The sequence below is a fragment of the Natator depressus genome, chromosome 18 (assembly GCF_965152275.1).
Source record: "Natator depressus isolate rNatDep1 chromosome 18, rNatDep2.hap1, whole genome shotgun sequence".
Classification (NCBI taxonomy): Eukaryota; Metazoa; Chordata; order Testudines; family Cheloniidae; genus Natator; species Natator depressus.
The window spans coordinates 10,891,103-10,912,172 of NC_134251.1; the positions used below are offsets into that span (position 1 = coordinate 10,891,103).

The 21,070-nt window shown below is 39.9% G+C and overlaps 1 protein-coding gene across 1 annotated transcript in view; it reads right to left on the reverse strand.

Moving 5' to 3' along the window:
• Positions 1 to 21,070, reverse strand: part of VPS13D (vacuolar protein sorting 13 homolog D) — a 200,680-nt gene that overhangs the window by 68,950 nt on the left and 110,660 nt on the right. Inside the window, exons 63-65 of the mRNA XM_074933956.1 lie at positions 19,399 to 19,550; positions 11,024 to 11,158; positions 10,292 to 10,459 (exon numbers count right to left, since the gene is read on the reverse strand). Of these exons, the coding sequence (XP_074790057.1) occupies positions 10,292 to 10,459; positions 11,024 to 11,158; positions 19,399 to 19,550 (455 nt within the window). The remainder of the gene's footprint in view (positions 1 to 10,291; positions 10,460 to 11,023; positions 11,159 to 19,398; positions 19,551 to 21,070) is intronic.

Genomic DNA, 21,070 nt, shown 5'->3' on the forward strand with positions numbered 1-21,070 from the left:
CTCTTGTGTAATGGCATTTTCCCTCAGCTATGACTGTGGCCACAACAGAATCATAGGGACCGCAAGGGCCTATTTATCTATTAATTTTCTTTAATAAAACATGAGGATTAAGGTGGTGGGGGTAGGGAATATGGGAACAAAGAAAGATTCAGTGATCCTTTAAAACTCTTAGACTTGCCTTATCTTTGTACAGATTTATACCACTCTCTCTCAAGATACAGTGGTCATGGATGCCAGATCTTTCTTATCATATGAAGGAGGGGTGACATTTTTCATGGCTTGCGATTGTCACCCCATTAGTCAGTGGGATCACTGTCTTCTAAAAGGAGGCACTTCCCTTTTACGCTGCCCCCAAGGATCTGAGTGGTCTGCTTCTACAGCCTTTCCCCTCCAATTAAGGGAGCAAGAGATTGAAAACTAAACCCTGGTTTCCCGCATATTCTGTATCTCTCTACATAGATTCTTATACTGCATTCATCACCACTGTATCTGACCGCCTTTCACTAGTGTATTAAGCAACCTGACTATATACCTTGTTTGTCTGCACAGTACTAAACAGTACTAAATCACCAATTCTGATTATTATTTTGGCCAGACAGTTGGTCTATAATTTTCCATTTGTCCTTATAGTAACTGGAATATCCTATCATTGTCCTCAGTTCCAACTTCTGTTGATTTCTGATGCAGCACAAGCAGATATGCTGTCAAAAGCTCAATCACTGAAACTAAGAGGAGATTACCACTTCAAAACGGCAGAAAATGATTACAGCACAGAGGCCGCATTAGCTCCATTGTCAGCTCACAATTAAGAATACAGAAGGCTTCTTGCTCATAAGCCTGTACGCAACATAATGTTAAAATTCTGGAAATGAAAAAAAACCACGCAATGTAATGAATGTTGAACCTCCACTTCCATATTCAGCTCGCTATCCAAAAGGACACCTAACAATTTGCCTGGGCAAAACTAAAACTCAATCAATTAGGTGTCCACAGCCTTTTCTTATTTGGCTAGTTTGAACCTAAACCAGCTGTCACATCCACTCATTAGTCTTGGACAGACAGCAGAGTGGTGCCAAGATGAAAGTGCCACAACCTAGGGACACAACAATACAAAGAATTGATGACAATGAAGATCATACCACATCATCATTTGTCTAGGCAGCTTTACATATACACAAGAGAAGAATGGTGAGAAAAGTTACCTCCTAAACTTCATGTGTGAAGGTTCTTGATGATGAGAAATTTCCCATCACTACTGAATAAAATTTACAGCAGGATGACTTTTATTTCAGCTATTTACAATTCCATTCTGTCAAAACGATCCTGGAGTTGCTCAGACAAAACATTTCCAATGATGGACGTGCATTAACTGTCTTAGCTTCTGAATATAAGTATCTTAAATGAGAATGGTTGACTGTATAAGTCAAGGGATGAAAAATTTTAACTCGCTGTTTATTTTACAGACAGCTATCCACACCTTGGTAGTAAACTGCTTAGATTATGGCATTCTTCTTCTTTCTGGGATACATGACTCCCTTCTTACATCCCTTCAGCCTGACTAAAATGGCATTGACAAACTCATCTTCCTCTGCCAATACTTGTCCACGTTACTCCCTTTTTGCAGCCTCCATTACTCCCAATCACTTTCCACTTCAAATTCATATCCCCTCGTCACAGCTCTACCACTGCCTATCATCTCATCTCTTGTTTCCTGTCAGTCTCCTATTAGAATCACGTGCTCTGCCAATTCTACTGCCCTTCATGTTGTCTTTGCTTCCCCTTCCCACAAATGCCTGCATGTCCTCCAAATTCCTGAAATATCCTTCCCACACCTGTATTTTAATGTAGCCTCCTTACCTGGCTTCAAAATCCCACCTCTTTCCACATCTCTAACAATGACTCACACTCCTACGGCAACATTTAAGTTTTAAAAGTTGGAACTAACATTATGCATACCTTACGAAAACAAGAAACACTCTATCCTTATTTGATAAACCTTCTTCCATCTGCCTTGCATGATGTCAATTTTCTTTTAATGCTATCGTATCATATCTAACACAGTGAGTAATGTCCTCAAGACAGTATTTATTCTCTCTAAAAAGCTCCATGCAAACCTCTGGTGCTCTAAAACTTTACATACAATTATGATGAGCTCCGAAAAAATGGGCTAGGCCTCTGGCTCAGTGAAGGTGTCTTGTGCAGTACGAATATATCCCACTAAATGTTTCCAGACATCTGCCCCAAAAGAATGATTTAAAGCGTCAGATAAACAGCGAAGGAAGTCCTAATATATATATGGAAACTTGTCTTGCCTTTGTTGGCCATGCAGCCAGTGTTCTTCTCTAATACCATCAAACAAGATTCATGGAGTGGCACAAGACTAAAAGAACTGTCAACTAACTGGCAGTATTGCTCAGCCACAATGGGGGATGAGAAACATCAAGGATCGGAGAAGCTAGTTCCTTCCATGGTGGAAAACCACAAAACAGAACAATGGATATATACACTGGACCCTCGCTAGAACACGCATCTATATAGTGCGGTCATGACCATGAATCCCAAATTTAATTTCTTTAATTGGAATTCATTTTAACGTGGTCCCCACGTTAATGCGGTACCATGCGTGGATCCCAAATCCCGCGTTCTAGCGAGGGTCCGGTGTATATATAAAAAAAGAGGATGTTCTCTTCAACAATGCAGACTTACTATTTTAGTGAAGTAGGAATGTCACAAAGACTTTGAAAACTAAAGAAAACAGGGAAACAGTTAATAAAATACTTATTCATGGGCTGAAATGCCATTTTAAAGATTCTTTTTTAAGTGTTCCTTTAAACTGGCAATACTCAGACCTCAGCGGTTCAGGAACCAAGTTAGCGATCAACATTACCCAAAAAAGCCATAGCAGTGTGATTTCATTGTTCCATTTACTATATAGACATGTATACCTATAGAGTAAGAGCATCCTGACTGGTTAATAATTAATCACAGTGTTTTTAATATCATGTGCAGCAAAGAGCTGCAGAAACACATTAAAGAGCCACCTGCAGCTCCGGAGCCTCAGTCTAAGGATCACTGATTTAAACCCTACCAAGACCTACAGGACAAATCTAAAAATGTTGCATTGACAAGTCAGTAAGAAAAGCAAATCTGGTAAAAATTCAGAGATAAGAACTCTCTTGTACAGAACAAAGGATGGGTGATGTGTCATAAGGGATCAAAGATACAGGACAGAATCTCTCCCTAATCTTATGTTAATGTGTTTTTTAAAATACGCATCTCCCAGCTGTGCTCTGTGCTAAAAACCAAATATTATTTAAAAAGTGACATCCTGATTGGTTATAGATTCTTTAAGTAGCAAAGTTCAGGAAGTAAATTGGCTTTTTATATATACATTTAAAGGAAGATGGCTATTAGCAAATAGTTCATAAGTAATCACTGTCAACTGTTCACACAATGAAATGTTCTACAGCTTTAATCTGCTTCATGGACATTGTATAAATGATAGGTCGTCAAATCTTGCTTATAGTTAGTTTGCACAGGAAGCAACTAAAAGTCTGTCAGTTTATAAACTGCTTTGTCATACCTCTGAATTCTCCCTGATTTTATATGAAAAATTCTCCTTTACCTGGATTTTTTTGTTTTCTTTTACTCCAGAGTTGGGAAACTAAGAGCTAGTGCAAAAAGTACACCTACAAAAACCCAGCCACCAGCTGACAACTGCTTAAGGAAGCAAAATAAAACCTCCTTCAGAAAACACCAAACTTTACCAGAAAATATGAGATCTCTTTTATGAGATTTATCCTTTTATGTTGCTTATATCTATAGCTTTCAGAATCTTTATTATCCCTTTGCAAAAACTTATGATTTTCTTCCTTTGATTTAAATGTTTAGTATTATATTGACAGATAGTTACAAAAGAGACTTTTCTGCTACAAAAGGAATCATGTCAATAGACCTAGTTCTCATTTGAAGTAAAGCTAGGATCTTAACCTTTTGCCATAAGCAGGCTAAAGCCTGGGACATGACCGAGTTTTTAGGCAGGTTACAGAACACTGTAAAACTTAGCCAACTACAAATCTGTAGTGCAGACAAAGGAGCAATCCTGTTATAATTGGGACCCCTGACATGGGTGTATTTGTAATGCAGACAGTCCAGGACAGGCCCTTTTTTGGTTTGGCTGAATGTAAGGCATAGTAGACTCAGGGCTCAAGCTTTTCACCTCCTTATTTAACTCAAGTAAAAATGACTGTAATGGATTCATACTAGTTCTTGTCTGTTTATGTCCACAAGTAATTCGTTACAATTGGCATTCAGGGTTCAAGAGACCTAGAATTTGAAAACCAGGGAAATTGCAAGTCCGGACTGAGGTACGTTGGCAAAGCTGTCTGGTGGAATTTTCAAGGTCAGAAAGCTTTATAGTATAGTTTTGTTTCCAGTGTTGCTTTTATTTATTTTAAAACATTTTTCCATCAAATATTTGTATGCAGAAATGGAGCGTAGCTTTTCCATCACATACCAATGATTTAGGATACATTACACTGAAGCCAGGCACGTAAATGGATGCATGGCAGCCCGGGTAGATGTACTGGCACTAGCTGTACTGTAGCTAGCTCGCCATAAAGAAAAGTAAGGACACTGTGGTACGGGCTTCAGCACTGGCTGCACAAGTGAGAAGGTATACAGGGTGGTCAGGGCTCGTGCTGCTCACTTCTATTTTTAGCAAGCTAGCTTGAACACAGCTAGTGTGAGTACATCTACATGAGATTCTATTCACACCAGTGGCTGTAATGTATGTATACCCATAGGATGGATTCCTATACGGATTGCAAATCTTAGACAAATCACGTACAGTATCTGAAAAGTTGATTCTCACATAAAATAGCACACAGCAATTATAAAGTATATTAAACTTTGTAATCATTTTGCACCAGGAGTTGCATTATCTCGGCACAATATCTATTTACTAGTAATGGGGACAATGAAACAAAGACTTCAAGTCAGAAGAGAGTACAGAGTCAATACAGGGCTTTAATTTATTTTGGTATTTAGCTCAGCATCTAACATGCATTTCTGACTGAGAAGTCTCTGAAAGAGTAATAATTTTAGGTTTTAGTAGTATCATGCCTAAGGCGGAAAACAAAAAAGAAAAAAGTTTGCATGCCAAGAATTTGAGTCATTTCTGTGCATATGGCCACTGTAGGAGCCTCCATGCAGAGGGAATCAAATTCCCTCAGGTGCCTATATTTAGGATCAAAGTACTTTTTAAAATACAAAACTTGTAGCCTCCAAGGGATAAAAACTATAAAACTGTCTGAAATGAACTTTATTTAACCTAAGATTTTGTGCCAACTTAAATACACTGAACTTCTCCTACTTGAAAGAAGGCATTTACCCACTGCGTGTTCTGAGATGCATGGAGAAGCCATTACAGGAATAATCAATAGCATTGTAAAACAGAAAAGCCATAAAATGACAAAAACAGATACAACTCATAAACAACTTACTTTTCAGTTCATGTAGGCACTCTCTCTGTATAGATTTCTTTTAAAGTGATGATTAAAGTTTAGCCTGACATGGTTGTATGAACAGAACAGATCTAGTCCTATTTATAGCCTCCAACTCACCTTAAAATCTAATATAAATTTTATTAACAGATCTTATAAGACACTAGGTAACTGAAAAACAAATAAGATTTGTGAAAGTTTTTCCAGCTTGTGGCTGGTAATTATTAGATATGGAGGACAGTTCATCAAGTTTCGGCTGCGTTGCCAGCTCTGCAGAATTGGTTGCATTGATGAAAAGGGACAATTTCTGGCACCGCTGAATCAGGTGAAACCCCTTGTAGTGAGAGCAGACACTAATTCATCATACTGTCTCTACAGACGGCACCAGAGGAGCAACACGAACATGATCTGTCGGCCAGGTCATGTTTTGTGTTGCAGTTAGGGTCAGATTTGAGTTTTTCCTTCTTATACTTAACAAAAATTAAAATGGTACCTATGCGACGTACAGTTATATATATACACTGTATATATATATATTTTTTTTTTTACAGAGAAAGCCGGTTTTAATTAATTTTACTCATTGTAGCAGTTATGGCATTTCACAAGTTATACTTGCAATATCAGTTTTGGGTTATATTGGCATTCCAGGGCTATATCTAGTTGTCCAAAAGCAGTACAACTAGTTGGGAAGGAGCCTTCACCTTCATCACAAGTGTCTTGCTCACCCACGCCCCATAAACAGGGGGAGTATCACTCTGCTGAGAGAAGCCCTTTTTGAGAAGGAGACTGTTGGTTGCTCAACTCGCATTCAGTTTCAATGGGAGTTTGGCGTCTAACTGCCCTCCGTGTCTTTGAAAATCTCTCCAACAGAAACCTTAGTTACAAATGACTCTGAAGTTCAAAGAATGACCTTGCCCTTGTGGAAAATGCAGTAAGGCTCGTGCCTTTAAAGGCAGAGATTTATGAGACTCTTACTGCAGATGTGATTGCAACCAGGAAACAAATCTGTATGGAAAGGAAATACAAAAGAAATAGATATCAATGGCTGGAACGGATGGATCATAAGAGCATGCAGCACTGTAAGCACAGAACGTGGGCATAAGCATTCGTTTGGACAAATGGACAGCTCTAAGGAAGCTCCATGTCATTAAGTGATCTACCAGAGACTTGGATAGGCCTGTATTTGTGACACTGGTAGTGCTTAGACATAGATGATATGATGGGAGATCTCAGCTGCAGGTTTAGATTGCCCTGTAAGAAATCTAAAGGAGATGGAACACCCTGAATACTGGTGCTGATACTCCCATCTTAACACCAGCATGAGATTTGGTTCATACGTTTGCGAAGACCCAAAGGGTGGAAAGCTTGCTGGGAACAAGTGGGGTATTTATCACATTTGAGAAGCAGTATGCGATCTTGGTTAAGACTTGCTGCTGCTCAATAGACAAGGTATTAAGACTCAGATAACTTGGGTTAGGATACAGCCACAAACTTGGAAGATTCTATGTTTACTGGGAAGACCTATTGAAGAGCTTAGTGGCAGATTTGCTAGATATGAAAACCCTGGTCTTTGCTTATCTGGGGTTATGAGAATGCCCAATACTACTACATTTTTGACCTTTTGAATTGCTCTTCCTATTAGTGGGAGAAAGGGAAAAAGTGTCTAAAAGTAGATTTGGCCATGTTTGGGTCACAGCCTCTGCTCCTATTGACCTCTTGTCTTCTTCCCTAATGAAGAGCAGCCTTCTTCTAAAATTTTTACTGGATGGGAACATCTCCACCTGGGGAGAACATAGGTCCCTGCATAGCAGCGACAATGTTCCGTGGTGCAGAGACTGCACAGCATTGTCTATCTGCTTTTGCATTCAGTGTGCTTCCTTTTATGTGGAGCACCCCAATAGAAACTAAGTGATCTTCTGTCCAAGACAGCATCCGTAAAGCTCCTGTATTTAGATCAACCTTTTGCATTCCATTTTCTGGTTTATGTACGCTGCAGTTGTCTGGTTGCCCAATTGGGTCAGGAGGTGCTCTTTCCTCAGGTGCTCTGCCAAGTCTTGAAGGGCCAACCTAACCACTTATCTCTAGCAAAAGTTAACACTGTGAAGACTTTCATACCTTGACCGTGTTCCCTGTGAGTCCTGAATGTGCTTCCCATATATAAAGGCCAGGGGTTTGGGGACCAGATTGTGGAAGGAGAATCCTTACATAAGACAGTGGACCCCTCCTGAATGGTATTTTCACTTTCCTTTACATTTCCTGTTGGGGATTACTCTATGCCAGTTTAACAATCTCTGAAACTCTCACATGTGTTGTCTTATCATTGGAGTAATCTCCATGCAGGAGACTAGAAGAGACAGAAGCTTCAGGTAAAGGAGGATTGATATCACCCAGTTCCACGATACTTTGGAAATTAGAAACTGGATCATGATGACGGTTTTCCTGTGCAGAAAGACTATGGCCCTTCTCTTGTCTACCTCAATCCTAGGTGAATGATCTTCCAGAACGGAATTCGGTTTATTAGAAATCTTTGTGCTTGAAACATGGACTGTCCCCTCATATCAACTGACACTGGACATTTGACATGCCTTATAACTAACCCTGATCTGTTTTATCTCATACACATCGTGACTGAGAAGTTGACAAACAGTTGTTTTTTGTAATTAACATAGGTCATTTTTATAAGGAAGATCTCGATATAGCCTTATTGCCCTGGTGATCACTCTCCTTGCATCTTTGCTGCCACTCTAAGTTAAGAAGAAAAAAGGATTCTCTCCATGATCCTATCACAGACAGCCCATGTTTGGGATTTTCCTACTGTATAGTTTACAGTACTTTGCCCCTGTTTGGGATTTTCCTACTGTATAGTTTACAGTACTTTGCCCCTCAAGGAAGATGCTCTGTACATACTGTGCACCGTGAAGCTGAGCTGTGACAGTAACCACAGCCTCTCCAGCAGGGGTAGTCAATTTGTTTTCTTTGTCAAGGTCCATATTTCTTGCTCAAGGTATAGTCAAGGTCCAGACTCCAGAGGAAATAATAATAGAAATAATAACAATCATGATAGTAAGTATTTCAGGGTCTGTTCAAAAGTGGCTGCCAGTCCAGATTTGGCCTGCGGTCCGCCTATTGACTACCCTTGCTCTCCAGTGTAAACTGATTACCCAACTTCCACATACCTCCAATCAAGAAAGCAAGCTTCCAGAACCAGAGGAAGAGATGCAAGCCCACATCTACCAGAGACTACCAATAGGAGAATACTTTCTTTCCCACAAATAGGAATATATTACTTGTTTAATCTCTCTCTCTCTCCTACACCTCCCCACCCCAAAAACAGTCTGCTCCAGAAATCTTAAACCTTGAACAAATAACTGCTCTTCACCATGTAATAACCCTGTTATGACTGGGTTTTGTTCATCTGTAGATGCCTTAACCCCATCCACCCACAAAGAAGGAAGAGCAACATTATGGAACTCTCAAAAGCGACTGATATTCAGACTGTTAAAACCATTATGTATATTACTTTCTCTATAACCTAAATTCCCAACTAACTATCGTGGTCTTTCAGTTCTATTTCAGACTCTCTTGTTCCCAAATTGATAGAACATATCTTTAGGATCCACGATCTATGATGGAAATATGTTTTAGTAATAATAATATAGTAAGTTCTTAAATAGAGCTCCCCTTCTCCACCAAAAAGTCCGCACGTGAGGAAGGTATTATTCCAACTTTACATATAAAGAACCTGAGGAGGAGAGGTTAAGTAATTTGCCCAAGACCACAAAGGGAGTCATTGCCAAAACCAAGACGTGTTTGTACAGTACCTAGTAAAATGGGCTCCTGGTTTATGATTGCGGTTCTTAGGAGCTACCGCAATACCAATAATAAAATAATTCAAGGAGTTCCTAGCTCTAAGTCCTGTGCTCAGACCATGCCTTTTTCTCAGGCACAAAATCATTCATGAGATTTTAAAACAGTTACAGTACTAGTGCACTAGAGCCTCCTAATCAACTTACCTTCGCTCTCCTCAGAAGAACAAAAGCATTTTCACCACAGCATAGAATTACTTATTAGCTAAATTTAAATCAAACACTTTTGTTTTATCAGAGTATCAAAAAGGCACAAAACTGGAAAGCTGTACACAGTTAGCAATACTTTTTTTTTTGAATAAATGACATTTTCAAAACAAGCAAACCAACTTTAAAACCTAGTAAAATAAAACTTGCTACTATGTGGCATAGAAAAGGTAGCATCCAGGGTAGTGCTGGCAAATCCTTCAACTCCAGGTTCACAATAATCTTTATATGCACATCATATTAATTGATTAAATTCCAAGTGAAGAATTAAACCGGAACATCCAAAAGCTCTGTATATATCCTAGAATTTCAGGAGGATTCAATAACAGAGTTAATATACAGTTCTGTTCATGTACACAGGAAGACTCATGTTTTAACCATGATGGAGAATTATTACGTTACTAATAACCTCCAAACACTTATGCAAATGAGTAACTCTAAGCACCTAAGTAATTCCATTGACTTTGGTGGGGCTTCTCACTTGCTTAAAGTTAACCATGGTGCAGAAGTGTTTGCTAGGCCTGGACCCCAAACACAGGTTTTATTCCTCAGGAAAGACCTATGGAAATTAAAATTCAAGGATGATCTGTTTATAATTAATTACATCTTAGTGATTAACTAATTAGTTCTAATGTATCTATAAATACGCAACTTGTCTTTTTAGTGTGTTAACTTGGACGTTATCTACAGATTATTTCATGCAACAACTATTACCTTTGCAGCAGAGTTTGATACTCCATGTGTGACATTTCTTATAAGGCCACCAACATTTCCATATTTTATTAGTCCTGTGACACCTTCTGAAACATCATTCAGGAGACCCATAGGGTTGCCAAGGAAATCCACCGAGCCCAAAATCCTTGCTGCCTGACTAAGCAGCTCCTATAAAACACAGTTAAATGAAAAACATTATCTACACATCAGATTTCATGGTCAGCAGGGCTAATAGTATTTTAAAAACTACAACACGTTAACATTTGACTCCTGGAAAGAACAAAAACATGCAAAAGTCAAACTTTATCGTAAGAGACATGGTCAACAACACTTGTACTTTGTAGAGTGTTCTGACTGGTAAAACTATCTTATATGATGTCTGCCTACCAATCTGTGTCTGTTGATCAATTTGAAAAATGGGAACACAGTTTAACTATTTCGTTCTGGAGAGGCGAATTCCCCTCAAAGTAAAAAGTATACCAGAACATTAAAGATGGAGGAGCCAGAAGTTAATGATTTCAGTGGAGCTACGTTGGTAGACTCCAGCAGAGTATCTGGCCCCTAACATTCAGTATGTTTAAAGAGTATTTATATAAACACATAAAATGATTAAGAGTTACGTATTTACTCATTAAAACAGGGAAAGGAATTTAATATTTGATAAAGAGCTACTAAAACAGAAAAGTTTTAGACTTTTTGTGGATGTCACAATATGATTTATCTGACACTCACCTCTTGAAAGTGCTTAAGGATATCATTAATGATAAACTCCTTTGTCTCATATGGGTGGACCCTAGTGAATGGATCCAGGTTAATCACTGCATCTTCAAATCGGATTAGAGGAAATCCCAGTGTGCTTTTCAGTGCCTAATGAAATAAAAACTGGAATTACGACTTTTATGTTCATCTGTATTTCTCCTCCATGATGTCTGAATTGATTGATTTCCAAGCAGGCAACAAATCAAATTTATCTAGCAGCTATAACAACTTGTTCCTGAAACAGTATATTCGCATTTATCCAAAACCCTATTATCTGAACCTCTGCATTATCTGAATCCCTTCGTTGCTGGGGGACCAGGAAGGGACGTGGATAATGAGGAGGTTTGGATAATAAAGCAGAGATTCCCCAGTCACAGCTGTAAAGGAAGAGGATGAAGATAAATCCCCTACCGGGAGGCCACCCTGCTTCTGAATGGCTCATGCAGCAGCGCCCTCCACAGCCCTGCTGTCACAGGAGTCAGCGAGCTAGTGGGGTATGACCGCGGAGCTGCAGAGGGCTCCCTGTGCTGCTGCAGGGCCTGTGACACTGGATCTCTGCAGGCACAAGGTGCAGGGAAGGCTGCGATCCTGGCAGGGCAGAGCAGAGTACTGGCCAGGAGTCCCTGCTCTGCCCCACCAGGACTGCAGCCTCACTCCAGCACCTTGTATTTGCAGGGATCCAGTGTCAGTCACCCTAGGGGCAGTGCAAGGAGCCCTCTGCATCCCCACTGACATGGGAATGAGCGAACAGGGCAGAGCAGAGATTTTCTCCTCTTTGCAGACCAGGCCAGGGAAGGATGAGCGGGGGTGGGGACTCGAGGAGGCACCCTGCTGCTGAATGACTCCTGCGCTCTTGGCTATCCAAATTCCTGATTATTGAGATAAAAATCTGAATCCCCCACATTATTTGGATAATTGGGAACATACAGTAATCACTTTGTAATTATGGCAATAATTTTCAACATCGCCAATATACTGACAATTGATAAATTGTTTGAACCCTATTTGTCCACTGGTTAGAGAGCAATTAAGTATACCTCCTGATGTAACAAATCTTCCAACAACTTGACAGGATTTTAGTTTCAAAAGAATATGTTTTTTAAACTCATTTCTAAGATCCTGTGCTTAATTTTGTGTCAGTTACTTAATTATTCTGATACTTGTTCAAATACACAGAATTAAACAGAACCCAAAGTTTGGGAATTTTCCCTCCATACATATTGGATGGCACATTAGAGGTTTTCCACTCTTCTGGATGTGTTAGGACAGGGGTTCTCCACTGGGGGGGCGGGACCCCACAGGGGGTCACGAGGTTCTTACATGAGGGGTTGCAAGCTGTCAGGATCCACCCCAAACCCTGCTTTGCATCCAGCATTTATAATGGTGTGTGGTGGGATGGTCACATCATCATGCCTCAAAGGGCTTAAAACAGCCCTAAGAGAGGGCTGTAGCTGGAGGAAAGCTGGGCTGATTGGGGGAAGTAGCCATAGGTGGGGCCACGCCCCATTCAGGCCACAGCTGGCCTTATAAGAGGGCTGTTAGCCAGAAGCCGAGACAGACATGCTCTCTAGCTACATAGAGAGAAGAGGACCTGGCTGCCTGGGAAGCTGAGGAAGGTACCTAGGGCAGAGCAGTGCTGGGGAAGGACAGAGGGAGCTGGGGAGCTCCAGCTTAGCAGAGCCCCAGGCTGCAGACCAAGGTAAAGGCCCACGAAAGGGTACTAAGGCTGCAGAGGAGCGACCCAGATCTAGACAGAGGCAGCTGGTCTGACCCCACTTGCCGTTCATGAGTGGTACAGACTGCAGTCTGCCCCAGGGAGCGGGGGCTAGATGATGACTGACAGTAGCCACTGAGGCAAGGGAGGAACAGAGGGTTGGGGGTTCCCCTGGGAGGGGAGACCCAGACTGAGGGGGTACTGCCAGGGGGCAGAACCCTAAACTAGAAGGCCACCGGGATCCGGGAGGGGCATGGGGCCAGCAGCAGGCAAGACACCGACCAGCAGAGGGCACTCCTGGCTGAAAAGAGCTAATTCCCTGGACGATCAGCAGGAGGCGCCGCAGCGGTGAGTCATCACCCCACGACATGGTGTTAAATATATAAGAAAGTGTTTTTAATATGGGGGGGGGCCACACTCAGAGGCTTGCTATGTGAAGGGGGTCACCAGTACAACAGTTTGAGAACCACTGTGTTAAGATGAAGTGATATTACATACACAATTTCCTGGAGGCCACAGGCATTAACGTACCTCAGTCTCATCATTATCTGTGTTTAGTGCAACTCACTTACAATTGCCTTTTGAATTAATATTGTGAAGGAAATGAGGTGGGTAAGGTAATATCTTTTATTGGCCCAACTTCTGTTGGAGGAAGAGACAAGCTTTAGAGCTTCACAAGGCTGCTCTTCAGGTCCGGAAAAGGCAACCAGAGTGTCATAGTTAAATACAAGGTGGGGCAGATTGTTAAGTGTAAGGCGTTAACACATGTTGCAAGAAACCACTTAAAATGAAGTGGGCTATTAATACCTTTACAGTCATATGACAAAGGAGGGTTAGAAGATTACAGATTGTTGTAATGATCCATAAAAACAGCGTCTCTGTTGAGACCATGATTTCTAGTGTCTAGCAGAGTTATTAATTTAAGTTCCCAAGCTCCTCTTTTGAAGGTGTTTAGCAGGTTTCCCTTGAGAAAGAGGACTCATAGGTCAGATATGGGACAATTGCTTTGTGGTAAGTTTCAGAGTAGCAGCCGTGTTAGTCTGTATTCGCAAAAAGAAAAGGATGCATCCGATGAAGGAAGCTATAGCTCACGAAAGCTTATGCTCAAATAAATTTGTTAGTCTCTAAGGTGCCACAAGTACTCCATTTCTTTTTGTGGTAAATGTTTGCCCACAGGTGATAGGGTGTTTTTTGTCTGTTATTTTTCTGTGAGAGTTCATTCAACAGTATAGTTAGTGTCTGGTTTTACCCAGACAACTATTGTTGGGATACTGCAAACAACACTGTGAAGGAAGGGAATTGTGCCAGCAATGAGAATACTGGCCCCATCTGTATTTTGTTCAGTGTGTGTGTTAAAAGGATATTTAAGGTAGACATGCTGTATCTGAGGCTAAATCCATACCAGAGACCTTACAGCGGCACAGCTGTACTGATGCAGCTGCGCCACTGTAAGATCTCTTGTGTAGTCACTCTATGCTGACAGGAGAAGCACTCCCGCCAACATAGTGTTGTGCACACTACCGCTTATGCTGGCAAAATTTCGTGGTTTTTTTCACACCCCTCAGCGACATACGTTTTGCGTACGTAAGTGATAGTGTAAACATGACCTAAGCCCCTATTTAAAAAATAAAATATGGTCTAATGGTCTATCCATTCACAAGGTGGCTGGGAGGCTGAGGAATCCTCAGACTGACTGAAGATGTTTTTATTTGCTGCAAGTTTTGTTTTGTTTTTTAATTTGTAGTTCTAACATTACAAAATTACACCTAAAACCAATTACAACTCCAATAAGACATTTTAGTTAGAATGTGTCTTTGCCTTCCTCCAGTAGTTCTGATGCATTTTTGATCCTGCCGCATATAGCTCGTCTCCTGTAAACTCATTTTCAGAGCTTGTTTTAAGGATATAATAAGAGTAAGTATGTTTGTGTTACCGCCTTTGCAACCAAAGTGATGGGCGTGAGAGCAGTAGAATAAAGCAAGTTTTTATTTTTTAGATAGGATGAAAATAGAGGTCTAAGTGGAGGGAGCCTTATGGGGGAAGTCTGAGCAGTGGAGGAAGATGACTGAAGAAATGGACACCCCAGGTGATGCTTGCACATACGCTAATTTACTTTAGAGCAGCACTGCTCATCTTCACCTTAGACAATGTCAGTGATAAAGTAAGATTGAGAAAGGGCAATTCTCTTTATGAAGTGTTTCTATTGGATCATTCACTAGGACTAGCACAAAGAAGATATGGACTTTGGAATCTTCAACTGTGGCTACTTTTTAGTATTAAAAAATATCGGATACGTGATATACCTGAAATTTTTCTCACCTCAGAACTAACACTAAATTCCTGTTTGATTCACAGCACTCATTCTGAAAAACTTACTCTTAGATGAAGACAAGCTTTGGCAGAACCTTTCCTACCCATGAACAGAAACCATCTTTGGCAGAACTTTTTCTATTCATGAACTTTAACTCTAGATGATTTATATGACTGAAATGAGTGATGGCATCCGTGATGTTATTGCTATTAGTGTCACTAAATGTTATATCTAGAAGAGAGTGGGGTTCCATGAAGCCAGTGTCACTTGGTCTCCAATACTGAATGTTGCCCAAGAGACAAGCATGGCATAACAATTTTGGACAAGTGAATTCAGGAAAAGAAATGAAAAGAAAAAAATGAAAAGAAATGGCGATAACATTTAGTTTGAAAAACCTTAGTTCTATATTTGAAAATTTAGTATTTTAGATCTTTTGGAGGTGGGGATTTTTAAAATTAAAATATATTTTAACATCACAGAATTGAGGTATGTCGTCAAATACAACAGAAAATGAGATGAAAAGCATCTGAGGAACTGTTTACCTTTTATTTCCTTTTAACAAGAAAACTAAAATTCTAAGAGAATTAAGATTAAAATTCACTTTTTTCATTTCCTAAGTGGCATTAGCTGTTGAAGCATTCACTAACTTCGAAATTCACACCAAATACCTAATCCATTGAGACTCTAAGGTATCAAGAAATCTTTGGCATTTGTGTTATATCTTTCTACATTAATCATTATTACACCCATGTTAAAATGTAAAGTTAAATCAGGCAAAGTGAGTTATTCTGCCATCTGCAGGCCACTAAATTATGTTGCACAGCTGGTATAGGTGTGTGTGTTGGGGGCAGGATAAACTAGAAACTATTCATGCAGTAACTGAGTAACTAAACAAATGCAATAGTGTACAAACCTGTCACTTATTTGCACAAGTAGCAAGCAGTTTCCTGTCCATGATCGTTAGATGTTACATAAAGCAGGTCTGTTGATACAGGTAACTCATAAAAATAAATGATCCATCTGCACTGACATGGGCACTAAGTTGTGTCAAAGGCTTAAAAACATTTGAGGAGGTAGGGAAAATATCTATCAATAGTATAAAAAAAACTGATATAAAAAACTGTACTGTAAATACTCTTTCTCCCAAACTATTCTGTACCACACAGGACTGGAACTCCCTTCTCTGAAAAATTCATACATGTTACATAGCCACTGACTGTTTTTATAAGAAAAAAATTTATATGCCCAGTTTTCTCTTGAGACAATGCTGGCAGCTATTGGGACGTATTTTTTTTTCACAGTTAACAATACCAGTTTCTTTCAAATAAAAAAAAAAAAAAAAAAAGGCAAGAGAGACTGTAGTAGGGTCAAAAAAATTCCAGCAAAAGTATTTAAGATCTGTGAAAATACATTTAGCGCTCTAGCTAAATGCTGCCTTTGTTTGAAAAGCGCATGTCTCTAAAACAACTTGTCTTATAAACCTGTCTGGCCGGCCAGGCAGTCCTACACACTACCACTTCCCTCCTCTTCCTTACCCTCAAGCAGATCTGGATGAGGAGCATTCTCTTGTGCCAATAGAAAACAATTTAAAAAAAAACAAAAAAAAAACACCAAACATTTTGCATCCTGTGTTAAAACACAAAGAGTGCCGGTAACGAGTTCTTGACTTGTCCTTGTTCACAGAACCATTGTTAAAAATAGTCTGAGTGTGTGGGGATGAATCTCATTTTATTTCCCATGGCTGAGTTCTCCATGGAATTCCATGGTAACACCTCACAAAAGAAAACATTTTTTAAATGGGTGCTTTTTAGCAGTGTTTGTATTAGTGGGGTGAAAACAGTAAATGATCTAAACAGGTTTTCTCATCTCTTATTTTTATTATTTAATTTCACTTTGTATCCGTTTAAAAACAAAGCCAATTTTGAATTCATTTGTTATTGATATTATTTTCAAAGCATTCATTAATTTATTTTCTGCACATTGTTGGCATTTCTCGTAGAAATGGTTTCAGGTTTTTTAGTTTTAATCAGATTGTATGAACTCCCTCCCCTTACTTTAATTTTATAGTGATGTACACAAAAAGGGTTAACGGTGGAAAGGTTAGCTTTCCCCATCACTTCAGGTGGCCAGTAAAGCTGGTCAGGGAATGACATTTGTTTCATGACAACTTTCAAGGTTTAGACATTTGTTTTCATTGTGCGCAGGGTTTTGCAAAATGAAATTGTGATGAAATGTCTGTTTTTAGAGTAAAAAGTTGGGTTTTCAATCTCTCTCTGATCCATCCTGAACCTGTGAAATCTTTCCATCAACTTCTTTTTGTTTTCCCTACATGTTTTGGATGGCAAAGTGGCAGTTTTTGACCCCCCAAAAAATGTAGTCAAAAAGTGTATGACCAGCACTAGCAACCAGTTCTCTAACATCTCTCTGCATTCTCATATTACAGTCACTCTCCTGTGATTCTCCTGTACTTATCCACGTGCTGCTCTCTACAGTTGAGGAGCTTGCCTTGTTCATTCTATATGCCCCATTCCCTCCAGACACAGACTATTCCTTTCCTGCCATCTCTTTAGCGTATGACATTAGCTTGACATTCTCTATCATTAAGAGCCCATTTTGAATTAAAGTTAGTTAGTTAGATGCTGTGTTACCACATTAACACTGATTCTGTAATTAAAGACAATGGGGTCCTTCCCATCAGTGTAACAGAGCAGAATTCACCTCTGAGAATCAAGCAGCTCATAGACATAGTTGAGCTCCTGTGGGTTTGCTTTCCCTTCTGCTGGAAATTTTCTGCCTTCTGCGCAAGCAAAAATTATACAAGTCTCTTGAAGCAGACACTGCAAAATGCTTAGCAGGAAAAGGCACAACTGGCAACAGCATTCCCTCCCCCCACCCCACCAGCTCAAGATACCTCCAGAGCGATATGAGCCAGTTGACCCTGGAGCCTGCCTCATACTGGAGCTGCTACCTTACTCTGAATTAAAGAAGCTCACAGATCTAATCATTGCAGTAAGCAAAAGATGAGCTACAAGAAACTATTTCAGAGCTTCATATAACTCTCCGTTTTAGGTACAGACATTTTACATAGATGGTCAAATGGATGCAATAATGGCTGACACAGAGATCCACTGCTCATTTAATGATTTTCCTCAGGACTTTAAAGAATTTAAGGGCAGACTACATGGCAAGAACTGCGGAGTGGCTTGAGATCCCAGACTGTGAGATTACTATGCATGTGGATTCCTAAGACTGACAAAACACCTTCTCTTGAATTCGATTAGCTGGATTTGGTAAGTTCTATGCTGATGAAGAACTGCATGAAAAGCGAATCTGAGCAATATTAATCACTTGTTCTCCTTTAAACCTGCGTAAAGTGTGGGGGCAAAGAGCCTGAAAAAGGAGAAGAGAACTATCTGATTTCTTATTCCTATTGGCGAACTGGCATTTCCTAGAGACATTCCAAAAAATTATTAAAGCATCATGACACATACAGATGTTAAAAACTAGTTAGTACTAATATCTTTTTGCGTCAGACTGCATATTACTTGCATTGGTTGTACGTCTTATCTCTAGAAGAATCCAATGATTTTATGGACCATCATGTCATAGGCATCCAGGAAAGACAGAGGAAACTCCTTCAAAATCCTCTGAGATGTGGCTGTGCTATTTATTGTAATTGAATGTCCTTTTATAAATCAACTTCTGTGAAATAAAGGCACTAGCTTTAAATTCCAGTGTATGCTGGTGTTACTTGTGTTGGCCTTCAATCTAAGGCTAGGATTTATCCATTTTTAGTTACCCTGTGTTACTGCTTTTTAGTTTTTGAGCATGTGTGTGTGTCTCTGTCTGTCTGTGAGAGAGAGAATTTCATGGAGAACACACACTCCCGTTAATATTAATATTATAAAGCATTTCACTCAGACGACGTTATTCACTCAACCCTAGTTGCTACCACTTGATCCCTATGTACATATATCTTGTTTTGACTACTGACGACAACAATGCATTTAAATGTGTGCAACAGGTATTTTTCTATTGAAAATATAGTGAAGAAGGCACGCCTATGCTTCTTACTATAACCAGGGAGCTTTAAACCTCCAAACTTTAGGCTGATGCATCAAGAAGTTAATATGTGGTGGTCGAACAATGAGCCTCTGAGTCTACTGCTATAAGAAAGCTTGTACAAGATGTTGCAATCTAGGAAGATGCTGCATAAGCAGAAACAGAGAGCAGCAAGTTAAAATGTACATACCTGTTTCTCCCAAAGTAAATCTATCTAGTTAGAAAGATAGATCTAATGAGGTGTTGTGTGCACTGGCTTACCTTGAGGTCTAGAGGCAGTTTGTTGGAAGTGAAGACACTCAACTTTATCTGTGGCACACTGATTTTAAGATTTTCAAAGTAGTATCGCTTCTGGGCCCCACCTTGATCAATGGTCTTTTCATGGAGGTTTTCATCATACTTTTCAACCTCTGCTATCAAAGCATAACATAGGAATAAAAATCAGGTAATTATGAAAGTATACAAAACTATGAATGTGTATTTTATAAATAGTTCTGAGCTTTCTTAGCTGAAGATTACAAAGGGATTCAGCTTGTAATGTTTGAATCAAGACTTTCCCTTGATCGGTGGCATTTCAACCTAGAGTGTTCATTTGGACTCATCTCTACTCAATAAATCTGCCTCTGATGGAGGAGAAATCTCACAGTTTAGTGCTTTCATCTCAAACCTTGATTCCTTACTTGTAGCTAGTTAATACAAATTATGGCACTCAGACACCTAACTTGTGACCTCATACCTTAGTCTTCAGTCAGTAGGTTTGCTGCCACTTCTAATTTGTGTGTACTGAGGAAGACAAAGTAGTACACAAATATCTTATAACTACACAACCTTCCCTGTGTGTTTTGAAACACAGTCTATTAAGGGAGCTACATTTAGAAAAGTAAATATGAAGTTTGGCAGTCAAATAAATCTGTTCTCTTTTTGCTTCCTTCATACTTTCTTATATATTGACATTTTGAAATAATATATTAAGTACTTGACATTGATAATGAGTTTAGGCTTCTTGCCCCAACTAGAATGGAAATTGAGAAAATCTCTACAAAAAATATTAAAACCTGTCTCAAATAGCACCTTGTCCAGTTCTGTCAATAGACTAGCTATTACCAGAGTATGGTGAGGGGGCAAAGAAATAATTTTCTATTTAAAAAGCCCCTTATATGAAAATACTGGGGAACAGATAGTGATAGCTACAGGCTGATATATTCAGTGCTGAGGCAGGGGGAAGGGGAAACCCCGACATCAGCCCCCGCCTCCCTCCCTGGGCTCTCTCCACAGCACTTTCTCACACACACACCTGCCTCTGTGTTCAACAGCACGAGCATTCCACATGAATGGTTTGCTGTGTGTCCCGGAGCAGATCAGCACACCACGCAAAGGCTGTCAGAAACAGTCCTTTGAAAGGGGAGGAGCACATGTCTCCAGGGCAGCAGAGTTCAAAACAATGAGCAGAGCGGTCACTTGAGGCATTATGGGACAGCTCTGGAGGCCAATTACAGTGCAGAAAGCAATCAAGTGTCTACACCGGTAATAGAGCACCGGAGTGTCTGTGCAAATAGTCTTACGACTCTCGTCGAGGTGGTTTTTTTGCAGCGCTGCAACTGAGGAGTTTCTGCGCACAAAGTGGCTTGGCAGTATGAGCACAAAGAGCTGCTTTACTGCACAGAAACTTGCCAGTGTAGACAAGCCCTCAGGCACAGATGTGTTAAATGGATCATGTGGGAAAATGAAAATAAAATCAAAACCCCAGAGAATATACGCCAACTGATTCAAATGATTAGCAAAGTCAGTGTGACTCACTGAGCTTCCACAAATATTACACAGCTTGTTTAAAGCATCAAACAAGCAAAAGATTCCCAAAATAACAAAGGAAGATTACTAGAACTAAAGAAGATGAAGTATGCCTTTGTTGCCAAGAAGACTAATGGCATTTTGG